At 43.4% G+C, this 26,199-nt stretch overlaps 1 protein-coding gene across 1 annotated transcript in view; it reads left to right on the plus strand.

Annotated features, from left to right (window-relative positions):
- Nucleotides 1-26,199, plus strand: part of LOC124557027 (sodium channel protein Nach-like) — a 220,649-nt gene that overhangs the window by 20,848 nt on the left and 173,602 nt on the right. Inside the window, exon 3 of the mRNA XM_047130894.1 lies at nt 9,395-9,593. Coding sequence (XP_046986850.1) covers nt 9,395-9,593 — 199 coding nt within the window. The remainder of the gene's footprint in view (nt 1-9,394; nt 9,594-26,199) is intronic.

Genomic DNA, 26,199 nt, shown 5'->3' on the forward strand with positions numbered 1-26,199 from the left:
AACGACTTCCTGACACTTAAATCTATACTCGATGTTAACAAATTTCTCTTCTTAAGAAACGCTTTCCTTGCCATTGCCAGTCTACATTTTATATCCTCTCTACTTCGACCATCATCAGTTATTTTGCTCCCCAAATAGCAAAACTCCTTTACTACTTTAAGTGTCTCATTTCCTAATCTAATTCCCTCAGCATCACCCGACTTAACTCGACTACATTCGATTATCCTCGTTTTGCTTTTGTTGATGTTCATCTTATACCCTACCTTTCAAGACACTGTCCATTCCGTTCAACTGCTCTTCCAAGTCCTTTGCTGTCTCTGACAGAATTACAATGTCATCGGCGAACCTCAAAGTTTTTATTTCTTCTCCATGGATTTTAATACGTACTTCGAACTTTTCTTTTGTTTCCTTTATTGCTTGCTCAATATACAGATTGAATAACATCGGGGAGAGGGTACAACCCTGTCTCACTCCCTTCCCAACCACTGCTTCCCTCTGATGTCCCTCGACTCTTATAACTGCCATCTGGTTTCTGTACAAATTGTAAATAGCCTTTCGCTCTCTGTATTTTACCCCTGCCACCTTCAGAATTTGAAAGAGAGTATTCCAGTCAACGTTGTCAAAGGCTTTCTCTAAGTCTACAAATGCTAGAAACGTAGGTTTGCCTTTCCTTAATCTTTCTTCTAAGATAAGTCGTAGGGTCAGTATTGCCTCACGTGTTCCAACATTTCTACGGAATCCAACCTGATCTTCCCCGAGGTCGGCTTCTATAAGTTTTTCCATTCGTCTGTAAAGAATTCGCGTTAGTATTTTGCAGCTGTGACTTATTAGACTGATAGTTCGGTAATTTTCACATCTGTCAACACCTGCTTTCTTTGGGATTGGGATTATTATATTCTTCTTGAAGTTTGGGGGTATTTCGCCTGTCTCATACACCTTGCTCACCAGATGGTAGAGTTTTGTCAGGACCGGCTCTCCCAAGGCCGTCAGTAGGTCTAATGGAATGTCGTCTACTCCGGGGGCCTTGTTTCGACTCAGGTCTTTCAGTGCTCTGTCAAATTCTTCACGCAGTATCATATCTCCCATTTCATCTTCATCTACATCCTCTTCCATTTCCATAATACTGTCCTCAAGTACATCGCCCTTGTATAGACCCTCTATATACTCCTTCCACCTTTCTGCTTTCCCTTCTTTGTTTAGAACTGGGTTTCCATCAAAGCTCTTGATATTCATGCAAGTGGTTCTCCTTTCTCCAAAGGTCTCTTTAATTTTCCTGTAGGCAGTATCTATCTTACCCCTCATGAGATGAGCCTCTACATCCTTACATTTGTCCTCTAGCCATCCCTGCTTAGCCATTTTGCACTTCCTGTCGATCTCATTTTTGAGACGTTTGTATTCTTTTTTGTCTGCTTCATTTACTGCATTTTTATATTTTCTCCTTTCATCAATTAAATTCAATGTTTCTTCTGTTACCCAAGGGTTTCTACTAGCCCTCGTCTTTTTACCTATTTGATCCTCTGCTGCCTTCACTATTTCATCCCTCAAAGCTACCCATCTTTCTTCTACTGTGTTTCTTCCCCCCATTCCCGTCAATTGTTCCCTTATGCTCTCCCTGAAACTCTGTACAATCTCTGGTTCTTTCAGCTTATCCAGGTCCCATCTCCTTAAATTCCCACCCTTTTGCAGTTTCTTCAGTTTTACAGTTCATAACCAATAGATTGTGGTCAGAGTCCACATGTGCCCCTGGAAATGTCTTACAATTTAAAACGTGGTTCCTAAATCTCTGTCTTACCATTATATAATCTATCTGATACCTTTAGTTAGTTTGATGAGATCTGCCACGAATTCTGCCCCTGTGCAAACTTTTTATCTCAGAGTAGCACTGGCAACCTACGTCCTCAGTTATTTGCTGGATGTGTCCCAATCTCTGTCCTCTACAGTTTTTACTCTCTACAGCTCCCTCTAGTAGCATGGATGTTATTTCCCTGAGTTCTTAACAGTGTCCTATCATTGTGCCCCTTCTTCGTGTCAGAGTCTTACATTTATTCCTTTCCTCGACGATTCTGTGGCGAACATGCTTACTACTTACCTTATCAGTCCATCTAACTTTTAACATTCGTCTGTAACATCACATCTCAAATGTTTTGATTCTCTTCTGTTCCATTTTTCCCACAGTCCATGTTTCACCACCATGCAATGCTGTGTTTCAGGCGTACATTCTCAGAATTATCTTCCTCATATTTTGCCTATGTTTGATAGTAATAGGCTTCTCTTGGCCAGGAGTGCCGTTTTTGCCAGTGCTAGTTTGATTTTTATGTTCTCCTTGCTCCATTCATCATGGATTATTTTGCTGCTTATGTGGCAGGATTCCTTAACTTCGTCTGCTTCGTAATCCGCAGTTCTGATGTTAAGATTCTCGCTGTTAACATCTCTGTTATCTCTCATTACTTTCGTCTTTCTCCGATTTGCCCTCAATACCTATTCTGTACTCACTAGTCTGTTCATTCCATTCAACAGATCCTGTAATCCTTCTTCATTTTCACCGAGGATAGCACTGGCATCAGCGAATCTTAACATTGATATTTTTTCACTTTGAGTTTTTAGCCCACTCTTGAACCTTTCTTTTACTTCCGTCATTGCTTCTTCGACGTATAGATTGATCAACAGGGGAAAGACTACATTCTTGTCTTATATCCTTTTTAGTTTGTACATTTCGTTCTCGGTGTTCACTCTTATTGTTCCCTCTTGCTTCATATACATATTGCATGTTACCTGCCTTTCCATATAGCTTTACTCTTTTTTCTCAGAAATTCACGTACGTCTACATCTACATATATACTCCGCTAGCCACCAAGCGGTGTGTGGCTGAGGGTACTATTCGCGTCAAAGTCATGTTCCCCCCCCCCCCCCCCCTTTTCCCTCAGTTCCACTCGCGGATCGCGCGAGAGAAAAACGACTGTCTGATCGCCTCAGTACTAGCTCTAATTTCCCTTACCTCTGAACGGTGGTGACTGCGTAATTTGAAAAAAAAAAAAAAAAAAAAGGTGGCTCTGAGCACTATGGGACTTAACTTCTGAGGTCATCAGTCGCCTAGAACTTAGAACTACTTAAACCTAACTAACCTAAGGACATCATACACACCCATGCCCGAGGCAGGATTCGAACCTGCGATCGTAGCGGGATCGCGGTTCCAGACTGACGCGCCTAGAACCGCACTGCCACACCGGTCGGCGCAATTTGAAAGCCGACTGTAATAATATAAGCTCTACCTCCACGGCGAAGATCGGATTTCCGAATTTAGTGAGCAGCCCCTTCTGTTTAGCGCGTCGTATATGTGCAAATGTGTCCCACTTTAAACTTTCTATGAGATTTGTAACGCTCTCGCGATGGATAAATGTACGTCACGAATCTTGCCGCTCTTCTTTGGAACTTCTCAATCTCTTGAATCAGACTCAACTGGTAAGGGTCCCTTACAGACGAACAATACTCTAAGACTCGACGAACTGAAGTATTGTAAGCAATTTCCTTTGTTGAAGGACTGCATCGCTTCAGGATTTTACCAATAAACTGCAATCTAGAGTTCGGATATCTTGCAACATTTTTCACTGACTAACACTTTTTCCACATTGACAAATCGTATCAATGTGTCTTTACTTTTCTTTAGTCTTGCTTCCATTATCAACCACAACGTCACAACTACCTCTTTGATGACTTTACCGTTTCTAAAATCAAGCTGATCGTCATCTAACACATCGTAAATTTTCTTTCTCAATATTATCCTTGAAAGCAACTTGGGTGCATCAGCTGTTAAGTTGAATATGTTATAGTTCTCGCTCTTGTCGGCTATTACAATCTTGGGAATTGTGTGGATAATCTTTTTCCGAAAGTCTAATGTTGTATCGCTTGTCTCATACCTTCGACACACCAACGTGAATAGTCGTTTTGTTGTCACTTCTACCAATGATTTTCAAATTCCGTTGGAATGTTATCTATCACTTCCGCCTTATTTGACTTTAAGTCTTTCAAAGCTCTTCTAAACTCTGATTCTAGTACTGGATATATGTTCCCTAGCAACTCCTCTTTCTTCTTCTGTCACGTCATCAGATAAGTCGTCCCCCTCATAGTCGCACTCATTGTACTCTTTCCACCCATCGCTCTCTTCTCTGCATTTGACAGTGGAATTCCTACTGCACTCTTAATGTTACCACAGTCGCTCTTAATTTTCACAAATCTTGTTTTGACTGTTCTATATCCTGAATCAGTCCTCCTGACAATCTTTTCTTTTTCGATTTCTTCACATTTTTCATGTAGCCATTTCGCCTTAGCTTCTTCCCTGCACTTCTAAGTGACTTGTATTTCTGTATTCTTGAATTTTCCTGAACATTTTGTAGTTCCTTCTTTCGTCGATCAACTGAAGTATTTCTTCTGTTACACATGGTTTCTTCGCCGTTTCCTTTCTTGTACGTTTTTCTCTTCAGCTTCTGTGATAGCCCTTTTAAGTAATGTCCATTCCTCTTCAACTGAACTGTCTACTGAGCTATCCATTATCGCAGTATCTATAGCCTCAGAGAACTTCAAACGTATCTCTACATTGCTTAGTAGTGCCGTATCCCACTTCTTTGCACATTGTTTCTTCCTGACTTCAGCCTACTCTTCTGATCATGATGTAATCTATCTCAAATCTTCCTGTGTCTCCCGGCCTTTTCCCAGTATACCTCCTACTCTTGTGGTTTTTAAACAGAGTAATCGCTATTATCATCTTAAATTTACTGCAGAAATCAATTACTCTTTCTCATTCCTACTATCTCCTGTAACAGTTTCTTCTACGCCTTCCCCTACAACCGCAGTCCAGTCCCCAAGACTATTAGATTTTCATCTCCCTTTATGTACTGAATCACCCGTTCAATGACCTCATTTACTTTCTCTACGAACCTGGTTGGCTTTTCGCGTGCTACGATCGAGAGAGTGTGCAGAAAGCGGTTGAGGGATGGTGGAACTACGAGTATGTGACACGGTGTTCGAGGTCTACGCCTCATCAGCGAACGTGGAGGTCAGAGACTAGCCCGCTCTGTCGAGACGGATACGTGTCGATCTGTGCAGAGATGACGGCAGAGCACAGTGCTGGTGCAGGCTCAAGCGTTTCGGAGCACGCCGTTCAGTGCGCACTGCTGAACATGGGCTCCACACCAACCGACCCCTACGTTTTCTCATGTTGGCACGACGACATCGTCAATTGTGTTTGCAGTGGGCGTGGGATCATCGAGATTGGACCGTGCATGAATGGAAACTTGTCTGTTGGGCGGATGAATTAAATTTCTTATTACACCAGGGCAATAGTCGTGATCAGATACGCTGACATCCAGGCCAACGGCTGTTCGAAAAAATGCACCGCGCTACGGACGCAGACTAGAAGAAGCAGTGTTTTACTATGGAGGACATTAACATTTGAGCTCCCATAGCACTGGTGGTAGCAATCGAAGATACCATGACAGGTGTGGACTATATTAGCATTATTGCGGCGCACCTGCTTCCCTTCAATGGTGATGAAAGCATACGGAGGGGTAATTGTCGATGTCATCGTGTCACGCTTCCTTAAAGAGAGTTACAGTGAACTCGCATTGTGTATTGTGCACCATATTCGCCTGACCTGAACCCTGTGAAACACATCTGCGATGCTATCGGACGCCAGCTCCTCGCATGCAGGCAACCGGCCCGTAATTTATTACAATCGCATGAGCCGTGCATGGACATCTTGTGGTACATGCCTCCAGAATCCTACCAAGGACCTGTCGAATCTATCCCACGGAGAATCACTGCATTGCGTTCCAAAGACTGCTTCATAGCCAACCGACGTCTCAAAACACGCCAAATTGTTGTTGTTGGCAGTTGTAACTCCCGCCTGGGACGAGAAGTCGATTTTGTAGGACTAAGATGGAAAGCGGTTTGAATTCGTGCCACAGTTTCGTCGGAAACATGAGGATGGTCACGAATCCTGTGTCTGCAAACTGTCGATAGTATCTATGAACGTTCCACCCATCCGGAGGATCAGTTTGGTACCTCGGCCTGAAACATCTTTCCACTGAAATTCTGTCTACACAAAATGATTTCTGCTGCGGAGTAGCCATTTTGCAACGAACCGTGGAGGAGTGATCGATAATTTTGAGAACCTAATAATTTGTGATACGTATATTCTTTTAGAGACACCCTGCATAAGTCTTCCCACTACATTCTAGACGTGCTCGGTGGATACCACCATATGTCGCCATAAAATTCCAGGTGACATTTACTTTTTGAGATCCAAGGGTAGGTGATGATCCTATATCCTCCTTTGTCGGTATGTTTCTCACTCTTTGTAACATTCGACTGCCAACTTATTGTTATGCTTCATCGCAGAATGTATGTTACGTTAATATAGGTACCACTGGTTTAGACGAGGGCTGCATTCCAGGGTAATCGCTGCCTACTGACAATCCTTATGATAGTGTGTCAATTGATGTTGCTTGGTGCGAGCTCTTACCATCGCAGTTAGTTTGCGGTCAAGTCGTGTGGGTTGAGGCGATGAGTGTCCTCGAATGTATCTAAGTGTGTTGGTAAGTGTCTGAGATGAGTGCAGGCCGTGATCTGCTGACAATAACTATTCTTAATCGAGGCCGTCGATATCTGCTTCCTCAAACTACCAGCAAATGAAATAAATATATCGTTAACATCTTGGAGCGGAGAGAGGCAGTGTCATCATAACATAGAACACAAGTCTATAACGTAACCTGTCTAGGTAAAAATCCTCGGCTGGAACTAAACATACAAGTGGTTAAGAATGTTGAGCCGTCGAGGCATAGTGTCCATTCGGCAAGTGCGAACAGGACGACAGAAGACTGTAACACGACGAGTCTTGGGAGAATACTGAGGCTGAAGTGGAACATAACAAATAATTAAGTGGCTTCTGAGTCCGAGCAAATATGAACAGAAAGCCAGAAGTTTGGAACTGATTTCCACTGAGCAGGTACGGAGAGCGCCTATGGAGACTGAGAGGATTAGGACGAGCGAGCGACCGGGTTATGCCGGAATGGCATCTATAGGTGGCCGCAGGTGAGCCGGTTTGGACTGCAGGTGGCTGGACCCTAAGTAGCACGTACTGCTGACTGACGACAGACACAACACACGCTTTAAAACACGAAATGAGACCAGGAGGACCCGCACAGTACACAAGAGCACAAAGTCAATCAACAGAAAGCAATACATCGTATAAAAGAAGTACCAACTGATCATAAATATATTAAAATCAAACCTTTCACTCTACCACAAAGTTTTACACTTAAAGAGTGACAAATAATTTTATGAAATACAGTAAACCATACATTGGGTAATGGCATTGCACAGTAGTTATAATCGCCACAAACAACAAATATTAAATTGTTGTTACATATTCTATAACATTAACTCCATATATCTATGGGTGTCGAAACGGACCGTTCTCCACACATGCTCTGTTAAAAGGGAGCAATATCTAGTTATTAGGCAGTCGATTTATTAATCCATGGTCAATGCCGATTATAATACACATGAGTAGAAGCGCAAATATGACGATGTTAATGAGATGAGTACTTGAAAATATAAGAAATGGTGTCAGAAGACACATCATGACATAACCTGTCGATCAGAATATGTATGTTTTGTATAGAATCATTAGTGTAATAATGGTGGTCCATTTGCATATATGTCAGAGTTTTTTACGATGTGAATAACTTGAAGGGAGCTGCTCCAGCTCTCACTGGCTGAAGTGTCCTAACTTTGGTGGACGTTGGTGGTCGAAGAAGTGCTCTTGAAAGCAAGAGGGACAGAAAAGAGAGAAGAACAGTTCACGTCGCTGGTCTAGAAGGAGGGACTCTTAATTTTTGCCATCAGATAGTGCGACAGAGTGATGTGAGTTTAATTATGTACAGACACTTTGGATCGCTTATCGGATATTGGTTACAGACATCTAAGAAACTTATGTACTGGCTGCAAGTTGTGGCTTGATCTTAGTAGGGATTCTGTCATCTTTCGTGACACATTAGATAATTCAAGGGTTGTTGATGTACTTCAGTAATTAACTTTGTTTACGTGTAAAACTGATGTAGGGCTAAAAGTGAGTAGTAGTCTGGACCTTGCTGAATAAACGGTCTGTTCTTAAAAGTTAAATCTGCTGCATTGCCTAGGTTTGTTACAAATGTTTTCCTGTTTGTTTATATTCATTCTCGTCGGGAACTTGGCAGCTGCATTTGCGTGTGCCTACCTAGAGCAAAACTTGTCTGCACTTAGCTATTCTACCACAGGATCACCTTTTGATACATTATTTTGCTAATACAGCTACAGGGCGTAAAGCGGATGGTGTACGGCTCGTCCATAGAACTTTTACGATCAAAATGTATTCAGAGCTGTACATTTATCCTGTAAACAGGTCGAATTTGGGGCTGCTGTCGACAAAGCCTATGTAAGACAACAAGTGTCTGGAGCAGTTGTTAGATCGATTACTACTGCTACAATGGCAGGTTATCAAGATTTAAGTGAGTTTGAACGTGGTGTTGTAGTGGTCGCACGAACTATGGGACACAGCATCTCAGAGGTAGCGATGAAGTCGGGATTTTCCCGTACGACCATTTCAAAAGTGTACCGTGAATATCAGGGTGGTGTCTCCTACCCGGAGACATTGCTACGGTCCGTAATGTCGTCCTCGTACACGCCACGCATGTCACTGTGAGTTTCACTCGATTTATGCCCTTTGGACGTCGAATAACGAACTACGCTTCGCTGCTCTTCACAAGTTGACATCAGGAACAAGCCCGCCATGTTTGTTTCGTAGTTCAGGCTTCTCTCGGTAGAGCTGCACATGAAAAATATTCTCTGTAGCACACACTTCAAACTGTATCGTTGAGAAATTTCAGCATTCCATCTGCGATACCAGAGGAGAAAAAAATTGTGCATTGTTTTCCACTCCTGCCTCGTAATTTAAGAGCGAATAGTGCGAAAGGACTCACTGCATTTCCCTTATGTCCAGTCAAATGATAAAACAGAAAATAATGTATTTACCGAATAAGCCACCATTATTTTAACAAATGGTGAGATACACGATACATTCTGCTCACTATGGAGCTTACTGGGTGGATACATGTGTCAGCTTGCCACAGAGTCTCCGAGCTACCTGCTCGTGCTTCTTTTCGTGGCAGTGTTTACATTGCCGACACATGCGCCTGCCGCTGCGGTATTTCTGAATTACACGCCTGTCCTGAACAAAGGGGTGCACAAATACAGTCTCAGCGAGTAGGTTATACTGTGTGGGCTGACATGAACAGTTACAACATAGCAGCTGCTGGAGTTAGAGGCTCAGGGTGTAGTTTTGGTGGTGTGCTGGCAGGAGCGCCGCCACCGGGCTGGAGGCTGGGCGGCTGGAGCGTCTGCTGCCGCTGCTGGGCCGCCTGCACGAGACGCAGCCCGGGGACCCGCGCCACCCGGACCCCCGCCTGCGGGAGCTGCACGGCGCGCTCGAGCTGGCCGCCCAGCGAGACACGCCCGCTGCTGGCGAAGCCCCCTACCACGTCACACGCCTCATGCGTCAGGTACGTTCGTAAAACAGCGCTCCCCTACAACAGCGACTTTCTGCTCAAAATCGACGACAGAGTGTGTTGAGTTGACCCGTCGGCTCCCTAGATCCGAATGGGTAGAATTCGGCCGGCTTCACCCGGCAGTGATTTGTTTTTGATGATAGCCACCGTTACGTAACTGACAGTAGTCTGACATTGCTTTGTTACTGTCATCTACTTCACTGTTCTGAGTGTACTCTATCACACCGTAATTGTGGTACATAGAATCTCTATTAAACACGTCAATAATGTGTTGTTGCATAAATTCGTAGCGCTTTACCATCAGTTTATTAAAAACAAAAGAAACACATAATAGAGATTTTAGTAATCAAAAATATATTACCCTTCTCTATTTACAACGGGGCAACGGCCTTGCCGCAGTGGATAGAACGGTTCCCGAGAGATCACCGAAGTTAAGCGCGGTCGGGCGTGGTCGGCTCTTGGATGGGTGACCGTCAGGGCCGCCATGCGCTGTTGCCATTTTTCGGGGTGCACTCAGCCTCGTAATGCCAATTGAGGAGCTACTCGACCGAATAGTAGCGGCTTCGGTCAAGAATACCATTATAACGACCGGGAGAGCGGTGTGCTGACCCCACGCCTCTCCTATCGGCATCCTCCACTGAGGATGACACGGCGGTCAGATGGTCTCGGTAGGCCACTCGTGGCCTGAAGACGGAGTGCTTCTATTTACAACAATCTGTCAACGTTGTGGTAACTTTTCGATTTTGGGACTGTAGAAATCACGTAATTTTGAGATGAAGAACTCGTCGAGTCATCTCCGGAGGGCATTTTCATCCGGAAAGGAAGTTCCTTGAAGGTTGTTCGATAGAGAGCGTAAAATGTGAGAATCTGTCGGCATAAGATCACGTGAATAAGGTGGGTGTGGAATGACTTCCCGACTCAACCCCTGTATAGTGTGTAGCGTTACTTCACGCAGGCTAACTGCTCGTTGTCCTTAGATTGCGTCTGCACGACACCTCGGTTGTTGACAATAATGTCAGTAGTGATGCTTTACACCTCGGGGAAGCAATTCGCAGTACACCATACCAACGATGTTCCACCGGATGAAAAACATTATCTTATGTACATACCCGCAGATCTTTGTATGGGGAGTTGCTGCTCCGTTTGGACTCAATTATTCCTCACTTCTCCTTATACACTACTGGCCATTAAAATTGCTACACCGTGAAGATGACGTGCTACAGACGCGAAATTTAACCGACAGGATGAAGATGCTGTGATATGAAAATGATTAGCTTTTCAGAGCATTCACACAAGGTTGGCGCCGATGACGACACCTACAACGTGCTGACACGAGGAAAGCTTCCAACCGATTTCTCATACACAAACAGCAGTTGACCGGCGTTGCCTGGTGAAACGTTGTTGTGATGCCTCGTGTAAGGAGAAGAACTGCGTACCACCACGTTTCCGACTTTGATAAAGGTCGGATTGTAGCCTATCTCGATTGCGGTTTATCGTATCGCGACATTCCTGCTCGCGTTGGTCGAGATCCAGTGACTGTTAGCAGAATATGGAATCGGTGGGTTCAGGAGAGTAATACGGAACGCCGTGCTGGATCCCAACGGCCTCGTATCACTAGCAGCCGAAATGACAGACATCTTATCCGCATGGCTGTAGCGGATCCCTGAGTCATCACATGGGGACGTTTGCAAGACAACAACCATCTCCACGAACAGTTCGACGACGTTTGCAGCAGCATGGACTGTCAGCTCGGAGACCATGGCTGCGGTTACCCTTGACGCTACATCACAGACAGGAGCGCCTGGGATGGTGTACCCAACGACGAACCTGGGTGCACGAATGGCAAAACGTCATTTTTTCGGATGAATCCAGGTTCTGTTTACAGCAGCATGATGGTCGCATCCGTGTTTGGCGACATTGCGGAGAACGCACATTGGAAGCGTGTATTCGTCATCGCCATACTGGCGTATCACCCGACGTGATGGTGTGTGGTGCCATTGGTCACACGTCTCGGTCACCTCTTGTTCGCATTGACGGCACTTTGAACAGTGGACGTTACATTTCAGATGTGTTACGACCCGTGGCTCTACCCTTCATTCAGTCCCTGCGAAACCCTACATTTCAACAGTACCATAAAGACACTAATTCTCGTCATCAGTAACGATACAGGATAGAAAAAGGTCCGTATTGTTCATGAGTCCATTTATGTCGAGCAGGAAGAGAAGCACATACGGCCAACCGCTGATTTTTGTGATTCTGGCTTAGACCATGCGGTACCTATACACCAGAGTTTTGACATTTTATGCAAATGTCGCACGATGGTGAAACGATCACAGTTCATCACATTTGCCAGTTCTCGAATAAGATGACATGGATCGTTGTGGATTAATGCTTTTAAACGATATTCATCAAAACATGAAGTTTTTTCTGAATGTGGAAAGTCCTTAAAATAAGAAACCCGGTTTCTTGCTTTGCTCTGTCCAGTGGCATCATCTCCATGCACTGTGCAAATGTTTCTAGCCGCCTCCGCTGCTGTCATCCCTCCCTTGAACTCAAACAGAAGAATACGTCGGAAATGTTCCGATTTCTCCCCTTGGTACTCCTTTTCTAGAATCCACACCTCCACTCTCTACTTCCAAATAACAAGATGACAATATCTAAATTCAATTACCAGCCGTCAACTACAAGTATAAAATCGACAGTCGATGGAAAAACTTATAGCAACCGGAATAGCAATATAGAAAACAAAAACGCTACGAACTTATGGACGAACCTAATATATAAGACGTTTTCAGTTTCGATTACCGACAGGATTTGGGTGATCTTCACCTTTGTGTGTGACTTTTGATTGCCTGAAAGTATGGAGCACATGTTAAGGTACCTGAATTATGAAAGGCCGATGGGTTCTGTTCCTCCCACCAAGCACCTCATCCTGTGGTGGTTTGGGAACTTAAGCTCAGTGGTGAAGAGAAGTGCTTGGCTCTTATTAAGACTTGATTTTCTGTTTCCGGACAGTGTACTATGGGTGATTTTGTTCAAATATCTTTGTAAATGGTTAATAATGACGTTTTGGTTGTGGCAACGTTTGAATAGCGCAACACTATCCGCATACTGAGCGATTTCCTCTCCCACCTGGTTGGGAATATCGTTGGTGTAGACAGAATACAGTACAGGACCCAGAACTGAACCCTGCAGCACGCCAGGCAACACCGGTTTTGTGCTGCTTCAATGATTGCCATTCCAGAAAAGAATTACCTCCCCTCAGGAATGAATCAATCATCTTCAGCATATGTGCTGAATAACTTCACAGCTACATCAATACCAAAGACTGGAGCTTTTGGTCCATTCTGTCTCCTTCAGAACTGGTGAAGCCATCTCTTCATTGTCTTCCTAGAGGTCCCTTGGTTTTAGCATTTTATGGCTTTAGTGATTATTGCATCTGGCATACAGTTCCTTCCATCTTAACTGATATTATTTTATCATGTTAATTAAGTTTTGCATTATCAGTTCAGCTTGGATGCCATCATTTCTGTTTTTATCCATCAAAGTATACCCAGCCGCATATCTAAGGAAATTCATTTCACATGTTTCTGTTCTTTTTTCGCCTCTCTTCTTAATTGTCCAGTTCTCGCATCCATAGAGCATTGCTGGTGTAGCCATAACCTTCTATACGAGCATTAGTAGAGTATCTCCCAGTATTTTCTTTCCCAGTGCTCTGTCTGAAGTTCCACAGAAATAATTATATAGGTCTAAATTATGTTTCATTTCATTGTTTGCTCTATATGTAGTACCGCACCCTAAATATTTAAATGCATTAACTTGCTCTATGATCTGCTTGTCAACTGAAATTTTAACTCTCAAGGACTAGTGTCCTAAAAATGCCATTCATTTTGGCTTTGTAATGGAGATGTTCAGATTGAGATCACTGCCTGTTTTTTTTAAATTGAAGACAGGTCCTTGTAAGTCATTCATTCTGCCTAAAAATTGTCTGGTCGTCAGCAATAGGTGGAGTAATAACATCCACATCGTTAATTTTGAAATGTTTCATTGTCTATAAGCAAGTTCCGGTTACATTGTCGATATTCATATTAAAAAGAGTTGGTGTGTAGGAACACACTTGTCTAACACCTTGATTTCTTTCAGCCATATTATGTCTACTGCCTGCTATTTTTATTTGTAGTTTGGTATTTACATATAAAACCTATACAGCTCTTATAAGACGAGATCGAATCCCTCTGTTTCTTAAAATTTCCAACTGTTTGTTTCGATTTACTTTAGCAACCACCTTTTAGTACTCAGTGAAGGTAAGAAAAGTAGGTAAATTGAATTCAAGGCGTTTTTCTATTAGCTGCGTCATGGTGAAGGTACAGCCCGAGTATTATCTACTGAAAACCGTGTTGGGCACCATATACTACAGTTTCGGCGATTGGAGATAGTTGTTTTGTTAAAATTCTAGAATACAGTTTATAACATGAATTCAGAAGACTAATACCTGTGTAGTTCTGACATTCATGTCTGTTTCCTTTCTTATAAGTTGGGCGTATCTGGGGTGTATTTCACTCTTCAGGTATATGACCACCTGGGCATCACATATTCACAAAATGGAGTATTCTTATTTTTGCAATATTTGGTGCATATTTCATCAACTCTGTAGTGATTTTGTCTCACACTAGAGTCTTCCAATTCTTGCTAGACGTTACTGCATCCTGTAGCTCCACCAACGTTGTGCAGTCTGCATTCCTGTCTGGTTCAGACAGAATCACATGTATATCTAGCACATACATTCAGAGTGTTTTACAGTATTGTTACCAGCTAGATTCAGATATTGTGTCTATTTTCAGATTGTCCTTAAGTTCTTAGTTTGATGTTTCATTATTTTGTATGCTTTGTCTTGTCTTCCTCTTCAACTATGTTTAGTATCTGTAACATATTTTTCCCAACTACGGTTTTTAACTTGTCTCACATTCCTTTTGGCTAGAACTGATTTCCTTTTATAATCTAGTCTCAGATCTTGATTGTCTGGGGAATTCACCATTTTTGAGCAGGCATGTTTCTTATCTTCTATTACACTATCTAGGCCTATTATCTGATTTTATATATAAACTTGTGTATTCTTCAAACCTTTTCTGACGTAGTAGCTGGATACTCTCTTCAAGAAGTAAATGTGATTTAAATGTTGCATATTTACTTTAAATGTTGCATCAATATTATTTTGTTGCTGTTTGGAAGATATCTTCCATTCTTTAAACAATTTTACTTTTGAGTCTAGCAAGAAATGATCTGCAGGGACATCTGGACCCCTGAAGACCCCTGTGTCTTGCATTAAGGACCATATGTTCTTATTCGCAGTTACATGGTCTATAATTGTGACATAGCTTCTATGTAACCAGGTATATTTGTCGATCAGTTTATGCCTGAATTATGGGTTTGTTGTTCTTAGCTCATTATCTAATGAGAACGCCTTCAGTATATATCTTCTATTATTTCTTATATTTTCCAGAACCAATAACATTCGCACAATGGTGTTACCCATACTTGTAATTAAATATCCTGCTATTACCAGAAAATTATTTTTGTTTCTCTTGTATAAGAAACTTTGCAAGAATCATGGAAGTATTCAGAGTCATCATCCCGCCCTTCTTTTGGGGCATGTACACCAATTACTGATAGACAAACATTTGGTATCTTTATTGAGACCCAATTATTCGTTTGTTGATGAAGGTATAAGAGTGTATTTTGTTTGCCCAAGTACTCTTCCACAGAACAGCAACTCCAGCACAGGCTCTTTCCGCTTGAGGGACTACTGGCCATTAAAACTGCTACACCAAGAAGAAATGCTGATGATAAACGGGTATTCATTGGACAAATATATTATACTAGAACTGACATGTGTTTACATTTTCACGCAATTTTGGTGCATAGATACTGAGAAATCAGTACCCACAAGAACCACCTCTGGCCGTAATAACGGTCTTGATACGTCTGGGCATTGAGTTAAACAGAACTTGGATGGCGTGGACAGGTACAGCTGCCCATGCAGCTTCAACACGATACCACAGTTCATCAAGAGTAGTGACTGGCGTATTGTGACGAGCCGGTTGCTCGGCCACCATTGACCAGACGTTTTCAATTGGTGAGAGATCTGGAGAATGTGTTGACCAGGGCAGCAGTCGAACATTTTCTATATCGAGAAAGGCCCGTACTGGACCTGCAACATGCGTTCGTGCATTATCCTGCTGAAATGTAGGATTTCGCAGGGACTGAATGAAGGGTAGAGCCACGGGTCGTAACACATCTGAAATGTAACGTCCACTGTTCAAAGTGCCGTCAATGCGAACAAGAGGTGACCGAGACGCGTAACCAATGGCACCCCATACCATCACGCCGGGTGATACGCCACTATGGCGATGACGAATAGACGCTTCCAATGTGCATTCACCGCGATGTCGCCAAACACGGGTGCGACCATCACGATGCTGCGAACAGAAGCTGGTTTCATCTGAAAAAAACGACGTTTTGCCATTCGTGCACCCAGGTTTGTCGTTTAGTGCACCATCGTAGGCGCTCCTGTCGGTGATGCAGCGTCAAGGGTAACCGCAGTTATGGTCTCCGAGCTGATAGTCCATGCTGCTGCAAACGTCGTCGAACTGTTCGTGGAGATGGTTGTTGTCTTGCAAACGTCCCCATCTGTTAACTCAGGGATCGAGACGTGGCTGCACGATCCGTTACTGCCATGCGGATAAGATGTCTGTCATCTCGACTGCTAGTAATACGAGGCTGTTGGGATCCAGTACGGCGTTCCGTATTACCCTCCTGAACCCACCGATTCCATATTCTGCTAAGGGTCATTGGCTCTCGACCAGCGCGAGCAGCAATGTCGCGATACGATAAACCGCAATCGCGATAGGCTACAATCCGACCTTTATCAAAGTCGGAAACGCGATGGTACGCATTCCTTCTTCTTACACGAGGCATTACAACAACGTTTCACCGGGCTACGCCGGTCAACTGTTGTTTGTGTATGTCAGCACGTTGTAGGTGTCGTCACCGGCGCCAACCTTGTGTGAATGCTCCGAAAAGCTAATCATTTGCATATCACAGCATCTTCTTCCTGTCGGTTAAATTTCGCGTCTGTAGCACGTCATCTTCGTGGTGTAGCAATTTTAATGGCCAGTAGTGTATCATACCTGTTGGTTGTTGCAGAACCTCTTAATTTATTTTTGGTGCCCGTTATGATTGTCATGTCAATATTTTGTCAATTTAGTGCATTTTCTAGTTTTACTTCTGTATCGTTTGGACTGCAGACATTCCAAATAGCCAATTTGGTCGTTTGTTCCTGTTGTATATCAAGGCTGTTTTAAATTTGCCCGTCCGACTTGTTTTTTTCTGGAGATTCTGAGTAATACTATGATCCCCTTTACAGAATACTGGCCTGTACCCAGGATAGCTGGGTGCTGGGGCTGCCACCTGCAGGTATCCCAGCATACCTGTTTTTCTTTTGGAGTTGTCTTCCTTGCTTGGTTGCTTTCACTACAGCTATGGATCCATCTCTCCAGGTTTTGTAGATTGTCATTCCCTGTTTTTCATCAAGGCTGCCTCCTCTAGGAGAGCTGGCTTCCTTCCACGTAACAGCCCCCACCCTACTCCTTGCCCGCCTAAGTTGTGGACTCCTCTTCGTCTGACTCCTGCCCGAGTGATCCATCTGGCTCGAGTGTCCCTGTCAGGACCTTACACTCCCGCCAGCATAGTTCTCTGGGTCATTGCAAAGTGCAAGAACTTCATCGCCAACGGTAAGGCGGCAGTCCCCAAGGAAATCCTGAACAACTCAAGGGGTCTAATTTATCACTACCTGGCAAAAAAAAAAAAAAAAAAGCGGAGGACCCGGAATAGGAGGGGGAACGAAATGAAAAGTTGTGGGTTGAGAGGATGTGTGGTATTATTACAGTGGCTACAAACTAGAGTCAAATTTACAAAAGGCTAGACAGTATAAGTCCACTCACCAGTACGACGCTGCATCTCTGCGGCCTGAATGGGTGCACCAATTCAGTTGGGAAGGCTTTCATAAAGCCGTTATGTGACCTTCTAAGGCATTATGGCCCACAAATGTTCTTGGTCGCTTGGATACTGGGACGGGGACGGAGCTGACATCTCAGCTGGTCCGAGATATGTTCCATCGGGGACAGATCTAGGGATCTCGCTCGCCACGAGTGTACCTTGATATTACACACACGATTCATAGCTAAACATTCCACGCATGGGCGAGTAATGCCCTGTTGAAAAATTGACACCGCAGTACTGTGACATGAGGAAGGAAGGAAGGAAGGAAGGAAGGAAGGAAGGAAGTGAGGAACGAAGGATGGAAGGAAGACTAAGTTTAACATCCTGACGACAGCGACGCCATTAGAGACGGAAAAGAATCTCGGATTACGAAAGGATGGAGGAATATGACCATACCCTTTTCAAAGTGACAATCCCGGCATTCGCTTGGAGAGATTGAAGGAAATCACGGAAAATCTAAATCTGGATGGGCGGACGGGAACTTCAATCTTAGTCCTCCCGAATGAGAGTCCAGTGTGCTAGCAACTGTGCCATCTAGCTTGGCAACACATGAGGTCACAGGATGTCCATGACGTATCGTTGTGCCACCGGAGTCCTATCAATCACTACCAGTTGTGAACTCCAGTCATACCCACTGGTTCCTGACACCGTGACTCCAGGAGTAACACCGTTGTGGCTCTTCAAACATTGGAATAAAGGGAGCTCTCCACAAATCAGCTCCATACTCCAAGGCGATGGTCATACGAGGTAAATCAAACCTCTGATTTATCACAGAATACAATGCGACGCCATTCATGAACAGTTTTTGCTTTCCGGTAACTGAATCACTCCAAAGACAGCCCTTTTATGTTGTGGTGTTAGTGGTGTCAACAAGTGGGATAGTTCCTTAATCGGGTTAACTATGTGAAGGTGTTACATTTTACCTTGTGTGCAATACGGCGATGCTCCCATTTTGTGGAATGTTTGATGTATTTTTATGTAGATATTTTCTCGAGGAAAGAAATGTCGGTGTTTTAAAAAGTTCGGACGACGCTCTTCATATTCTTTCAGTTCTCAGCAGTGCAGTGAGTTTAAAATGTAGCCTTCGCTTTGGTTTTTAATTAAATCCTCTTATCATTCCTTCGTTAGTTCTGTTATCGTACTTCGACTTTTCTGTGAAGAACAGTCCCTCACAATACCATATACACTGTTCAACTGCCAAACCGCACAGCGGACAGCACTCTCAATATAAGAAATTCTGGCTCTGGCGTGTAAACAAAAATAACCAGTCGTGACAGGCGAAATACTGTACAGGAATATAAGGTCGGGATTGCTGCAGTTGACTCTCTTCCCACCCATTGTTGATCGAGACAACGAAGTAGCTGGTGCTACACCTCGCTGTCGAACTGGTTTGGAAGGGGATCTATTCCTAGGTCGATCCAACCGGAATGGTTACTAGCAGCCGGGAGCAGAGATTTCCATACAGTTTTCTGCCAGGTCAACTATCTTGACAGCTGAAACTTTTATGGTGTGACAAAGAGGTCTGAAACATGTATGATCGGTGAAGCGTATTAAATGAGCTAATTTACAAAGTCTCTATACTGATAGTGTGTCTCAAATTCAGTGTGACATAGCCTAAGTGAGATCTTCAATCAGTAATGAAACCCAGTTTATGGTTTTTCTGAAAGCAGGTTGGTTTTATTCAGGATTCCAATAAGCCATATTACTCTCCGCTCTTTTGGCTATAAAACCTTATTATTGAACATAATCTCCATCCATTGCGCCACCTTACTGGAAGGACCTGTATGTCCGCTTGGTAACACTCCACTGGTCGATGTCAGAGCCAGCGTCTTGCTGCATCAATAACGCCCCCATCATTCACTTATTGCTTCCCCCGAAGTGTATCCTTTATTCAGCCAAATAGATGAAAGTCGGAAGATGCGAGATCCGGGGTGTAATAAGCCAGGGAAGCCAGCGGGCACATACCTTTTACTACCTCAGCTGGAGGACTAGTGTGTCAGCAGTATCTCAGACGCCATTTTGAAGGGTTCGTAACTCGCGGCCACCTATCGGAAATTTATGAAACTATGAGAGATGAAGTGACAATATTCCACGACGTCCCACAGTAAATTCAACATTTTTTTCAACCGAAATTGGTCGAGAAAAAAAAAGGTGTTGCATTAAACTGAAGTGACAAAAGTCATGTGATAGCAATATGCACATATACAGGTTGGTGTATTATCGCGTACATAAGGTATAAAAGGGCAGTGAACTGACGGAGCCGTCATTAGTACTAAGGTAATTCATGCGAAAAGGTTTCCGACTTGATTACGACCGCACGACGAGAATTAGCTGCTGTTGAACACGAAATGGTAGTTGGAGTTAGACGTATGGGACATTGCATTATGGAAATCGTTAGGATTGAATATTCCGCCATCCACAGTGCCGACAAGTGTGCCGAGGATACCAAATTTCAGGCATTGCCTGTCACTACGGACAACGCAGTGGCCGACGGCCACCACGTAACGAACGAGAGCAGCGACGCTTGCGTACAATAGCCAGTGCCGACAGACAAGCAATACTGCGTGAAATAATTGCAGAAGTCAATGCGAGACGTACGACGAATGGATCCCATAGGACAGTGCGGTGAAATTTGGCGTTATTGTGCTATGGCAGCGGACGACCGACGCGAGTGCCTTTGCTAACGGCACATCGTCTGTATCGCCTCTCCTGGGCTCGTGACATCTCGGTTGGACGCTAGAAGATTGGGAAACCCTGACCTGGTGAGATGAGTCCCGATTTGAATTGGTAAGAGCTCATGGAAGGGTTTTAGTGAGGCACAGACTCTACGAAGCCAGGAACCCAAGTTGTCAACACGGCACTACGTAAGCTGGTGGTGGCTCCAGAAAGGTGTGGGCTGTGTTTACATGGAATTGACTGGTCCTCTGGATGTTTGACTACTTGGAGAGCATTTTCAGTCATTCGTGGACGTCATGTTCCCAAACAATGGTTGAATTTTTATGGATAACAATGCGCCATGTCACCGAGCCATCGGTTTGAAGAACATTCTGGATAACTCGAGCGAATGGTTTGGCCACCCAGAATGCCCGACATGACTGCCATCGAAAATTTAGTGGACATAATTCAGAAGTCAGTTGGTCCACAAAATCCGGCACCGGCACCGGCATACTTTCGCAATTATGGACAGCCTTAGAGAGACAGCATGGATCAGTATTCCTGCAGGGAATTTGTAACGACTTGTTGAGCTCGTGCCACGTCGAGTTGTACTTTTCTGGGCAAAACGAGGTCCGATACGATATTTCATGCTGCTTCAACTCTGTGCCAGAATATCGCTGGTAGTGGCTGGCAACTGGTGGCGTGTCAGTCTCTCAGCAACCCATGGCCAATGGTTTCAGTGGGTGACAGACCTCGAGAATATGCTGGCCAGGGCAACAGACGAACACCCGTGCAACCGCAAAAGACAGTTGGGGCCTTGTCACGAAGGGAGCTTTTCGAAGTCCATTGAACTGTGGTACATTCTCGGTGCTCGGAGTATAAGAGGGTTCGACTTGGACGGAATGAAGGTCGAGTGCCGTTATAGGTGTGGCTGGCGGTAGGTCCTAGTGACCGATCCCCCTCCCCCCCACTCCCCCCCCCCCCCCCCACCCGACGCCGACCGCTCTGGCCGGGAGCTGAAGTTAAAGAGGGTCGTCTTCCAAGACGCTCCAGCAACCACACATGTGACTCCACGTTCGCTGTCGGTAGCCGCGATGGCGCATATAACTGGTTCACTCAGCACAGTACATGAAGGCTGATCCTGTCTGCAACCTTTACGGAAATTAAGGATTAAACTGTTTGTGTCCTGGAAAACGGACTTCGTTGCCAGTAGCCACTGTGGAACTTACCTTGTACATGTTTGAAACACGTGGCTAGTATGGATCAAATAACATTTCTATTTAACCAAATCCCCAAAATATTTACGACTGCCTGGCCATCTTATACGTCCTTACCCCTTATTTAGGGTGGGTGATAATGATGTTTGGTTTGTAGGGCGCTCAACTGCGCGGTCATGAGCGCCTGTACAAAGTCCCAATTTTTACAAAGTCCAGTTTTTTTTTCACAGTCCAATCTACCAACTGTCACGAATGGTGATGATGATGAAATGATGAGGACAACACAAACACCCACTCACCGGGCAGAGAAAATCCCCCACCCTGCCAGGCATCGAACCTGAGACCCCGTGATCCAGAGGTGGCAACGCCAGCCACTAGACCACGAGCCGCGGACCTTAGGGGTGATGACTAAAGTGATTTCAACATTCTCAGACAGCCCTGTGGAAATATGGTGGGCCAGAAAGTGGAAGGTTGCGTTACAATTATTTTCTATAGTATTGTAGGAACGCACTTAAACATAATTATATTTCTTGAATTTGGCAAATAACTTAACAATAGAGACATGATCGTTTTTTCAGGAGGATTACCAAACACAACATCTTTAAAATTTGTGTGACAATGTGCAGAAATTCCGTTCCTAGTGACTAAAATGATCCATCAGAGTTTTAGTTTATTTGAAATCCATAGTTTGGTTGAATTGCGTAAAACATGGCTGTGATACATAAATATTAGAAAGGAAAAATACCTATAGCCTCGTATGAAATAAGAATTTCACAAATATTATTGCAGAAATATCATTGTGCTGAAGAGTCGCTCGAACCTTATATAGAAGATCAGCAAGTCACACTTTAGTTTCTTGCTTGGGCATGTTCGTGTATACTACTGTACTTTGGTTTGTTGAGGTTAGTACCGAACATGATGGAAAAGTAGTAGATGGTGTATGTTCTAAGACGATATGTACAGTCGAAAAGTATCCGAACGACCTGAATTGCACTTCGCCTGATTCGCATGCAACCGGCATAACGCAGCTGTCTAGCAGGTCTTCTAATCGCTCCTTGGTACAGTCGTTTGACTATTGAAAATGGTTCCAACAAGTCACCACTAGAAAACACTGTTCTGTATCGCAATAACTCAAGATGTAAAGTAATACCACGATACTACAAATATCAGGGAACACCTTATAAGACTGTACTTAAGGCTTGTAAGCTCACATTTATTACAATAAATGCCATACCTGAAATGTTACCACTCTCATTATTACGTCAGATAGGAATGCACGTAGTAAGTTCGTCGTATTCATGATTTACTCTTTGAAGTAACATACTGTTCTTATTATTTAACACCAAATGACATTAAAAGCGGTTCTAGGCGCTACGGTCTGCAACCGCGTGAGCACTACGGTCGCAGGTTCGAATCCTGCCTCGGGCATGGATGTGTGTGATGTCCTTAGGTTAGTTAGGTTTAAGTAGTTCTAAGTTCTAGGGGACTGAAGACCTCAGCAGTTAAGTCCCATAGTGCTCAGAGCCATTTGAACCATTTTTTTGACATTAAGAATTTAAGTTATTCACGAGCAGCTAGTTGAGAATATGTATGAACTTCAAGTTACACGACGAACCGTCTCGTTCTGCATATGGATTCAAATCCAGGTCATGCAGACTAAGCAAAGATTTCGTGACTGACAGAAACTGTCATTCCTGATTAAGCATACAGAGAGTGATATACTACGATTTTAGACAGTATCAGTTAACAAATATCAACCTTAAATTGCATAACGCAGACATTTTTAACGGACGCGAATTCCTATCCAGCATCTACTGTCCCTGTTAACGTACGACGAGAGATGTTAAATATTGCTGCTTCAGATGTAACTTACTTGAAATGCCGTGAGGTAAAGCTTTGTGTTGGACAGGGATTCGAACCCAGAACCTAATCGGATTGATATCGAAGCACAATCAACTGTGACATTTCAGATTTTCTCGGCAGTACCTATATGTTTTAACTGAAATGACTAGACGAAACATTAATTTTTTCCTTCCCAGGACTCCAACCCGGCACCTATCGCTGTTATATTCTAGAGAAAACGAACGTTAAATATGGGTTTGTTACAACAGCAGCGACATGTGAGCATGTTTGAACTAGAAATAATATGGCGAAGAGTTCAGTGCTGACTGGGAATAGAGCTCCACACATATCGTTGTTGACTACACACAACGAGACGCCAGCTACAGAATTTTTCTCCACCAGCAGCTGGGAATATCATCTTGAACTTACAGTGATCTCGCAAATAGTTCTGTGTCTCACTGCGAGTCAAAAACGTCAAATATCGTTAGTGTTGACAACGAATGAAAATACATTAAACATCAAAATTATTATCCACCAGCAGATAGGTGTTCTCATGCTAGAGCTTGATAATACATAATAAAATCTTTAGTGCCGGACCAGGATTCGAACCCATCCACGCGCAACATCTGGAGATGTTGAGGAATCTGCAGTTTTGAACAAACAACAAATTGTAGCCGAGCTGTATTGTCGCGAAGGGATCAAATTCCGCGTTAAGGGCTGTCCGAGTTCCATTCCCAGTTCAGAACCAATTTTATCGACATACAGAAGCTCAAATAAAAGATGGAATAAATGTCCTGTGACCCTACATAACGTTTGTTTCGTCACTAGAAATAAATAACTAGTATAAGAAAGGTTACTGGTGATAGAGTTTCTACATGTCGCCACTCCAGACTTTATTGTGGTTCAAACTAACGTGTACTTGGTAGAGAAGGAATATCATTTTAATGTGAATTTCAGACCACACTGACATTATATCTTCTTCACTTGGTGTAGCCAGAAGAGAATGGAGGCTACTCTACTGCGCTTTCTGTTTGTTGAAAACGTCGTGCATTGCAAAAGAAAAGCTGTAACTGTTTGTCTCTCAGAAGTCTAGACCCAGCCATATGCATTATCTCACAGCGCAGTGGAATGCAGAAGTTCTGGAGGAATTGTTGAGTTCATGGTAAGTGTCGCACACTCTAGATAAAATGTCGCGAGTCCGAATACATTCACTGCTTCGTTTTTTAAAACGCAATTCTACTGTCTGCTAAAGTTATCAATCTAATGGAACTTTGAACGTAATTCCCCTTCACTTCTCAACCCAAAATAGTCGCATGTCAAAAAAGGGCTAACTTCTGCGACATTTTGTTCTCTTCAGGTTTAATAGACAGCCAGGCAGCAGATACATCGTGAAACTTTTGTATTATATATGGGGAGAGCACATTGTGCCAAAATACGTCAGAAAAGTATTTTCTACATTAGCTGTCGTGTGGCAGTGGCATTTAATTCTTCTTCAAACCTTGTTTGACAGCTTTAACTCAGAACGAGTTTTCTACATGCATGTAATCAATAAACTGCATGTGCATTGCCAGACTGTTATAGATAACATCAGAGAATTCGCATATATCCTTGCTGATTAATATCTCTGTCATGTTTACTAAGGTTTTAACAACACTAAAGGAAAACTTACGAAAATTGTGCACTGTATTATAGGAAATGAAATAAAACTACCCACGATAACCTTACGACGAAAGTCTGTTGTAATAAAACTGAGTATCTGTACACAAGCGTGCCTCTATGGACACGAATTAGTAAAATACTACTCATTTAGGTTTTGATTGGGTCAGTATTTAATTGGAATGCTGTGACATACTTAAGAGGTATACAAATGTGGCATTTCATAAATAAACTTACATATTCCTAGACCCCAAAATTTGCTTGCCAGCGGAAAGAGGCGTTACCTGTTGTGCAGCATTGTAAGTTTTTCACTATTGCACTATGAGCCGAAAGTATTTTCTTGCGATTTCCTTATCGATGTTTCATCTGACTGCTTGTAGCTCTTCCACAGAAGGGATAAAAACGTTACAGTTAGTGAGACTGCAACTGCGAACCATAACAGACGCTTTTTCACAGGTCAGCACGTTACCAAAGAGCTGGCGAAGAGGTATGTGTCTTAGCTTCGTCTTACGAGGCCAATGGTTGCTAGAACTCGTAAACCGCTATTTGAAGGACGAGATTAGTTGCGATTTCCACGTGCAACGACTTTCCTGGGCTGAAAACCGTAAATTTTCAATCTTTTATTACACCTCAAGCGATAATAACTCAGATTATTCAATGGAAATGACAGGTAAGATCAAGTGAACTTTGAGGCTTATTTCCGTGCACACCAGGAAGTAACTCGCCGATCACAGAGTTGCCAAACATACCCTGCCTTGTTGCCAAATCTCAGTTACAGTACCAGCAGGAAGAAGACGAACCGGGCTGGGAAGTGACCATAGCTGGCGTCACCAAGTCGCGGCTGCTACGGCCTGGAATACGTAATGCGTCTGATTCGCATTTCTATAACTAGGTTTAGGGACTGGAGCGTGGTTACTAATAACACTCGGAACTGACTGCAAACTGAGCATCATAAACCAGTAACTCACATAGTTGTTTTTATATTTCTTTCGTAAGTGTACTCACAACTAAGAACTCATTCACAGATATTTTCGTGCCTCGTTGATAGTCGAGCACAACAAACAAATAAAAATAAAAAAGAATGTGTGTGTGTGTGTGTGTGTGTGTGTGTGTGTGTGTGTGTGTGTGTGCGTGTGTGACAGAGAGAGAGAGAGAGAGAGAGAGATAAAAAT

Source organism: Schistocerca americana, chromosome 1 (genome assembly GCF_021461395.2).
Source record: "Schistocerca americana isolate TAMUIC-IGC-003095 chromosome 1, iqSchAmer2.1, whole genome shotgun sequence".
In the NCBI taxonomy this organism is placed as follows: domain Eukaryota; kingdom Metazoa; phylum Arthropoda; class Insecta; order Orthoptera; family Acrididae; genus Schistocerca; species Schistocerca americana.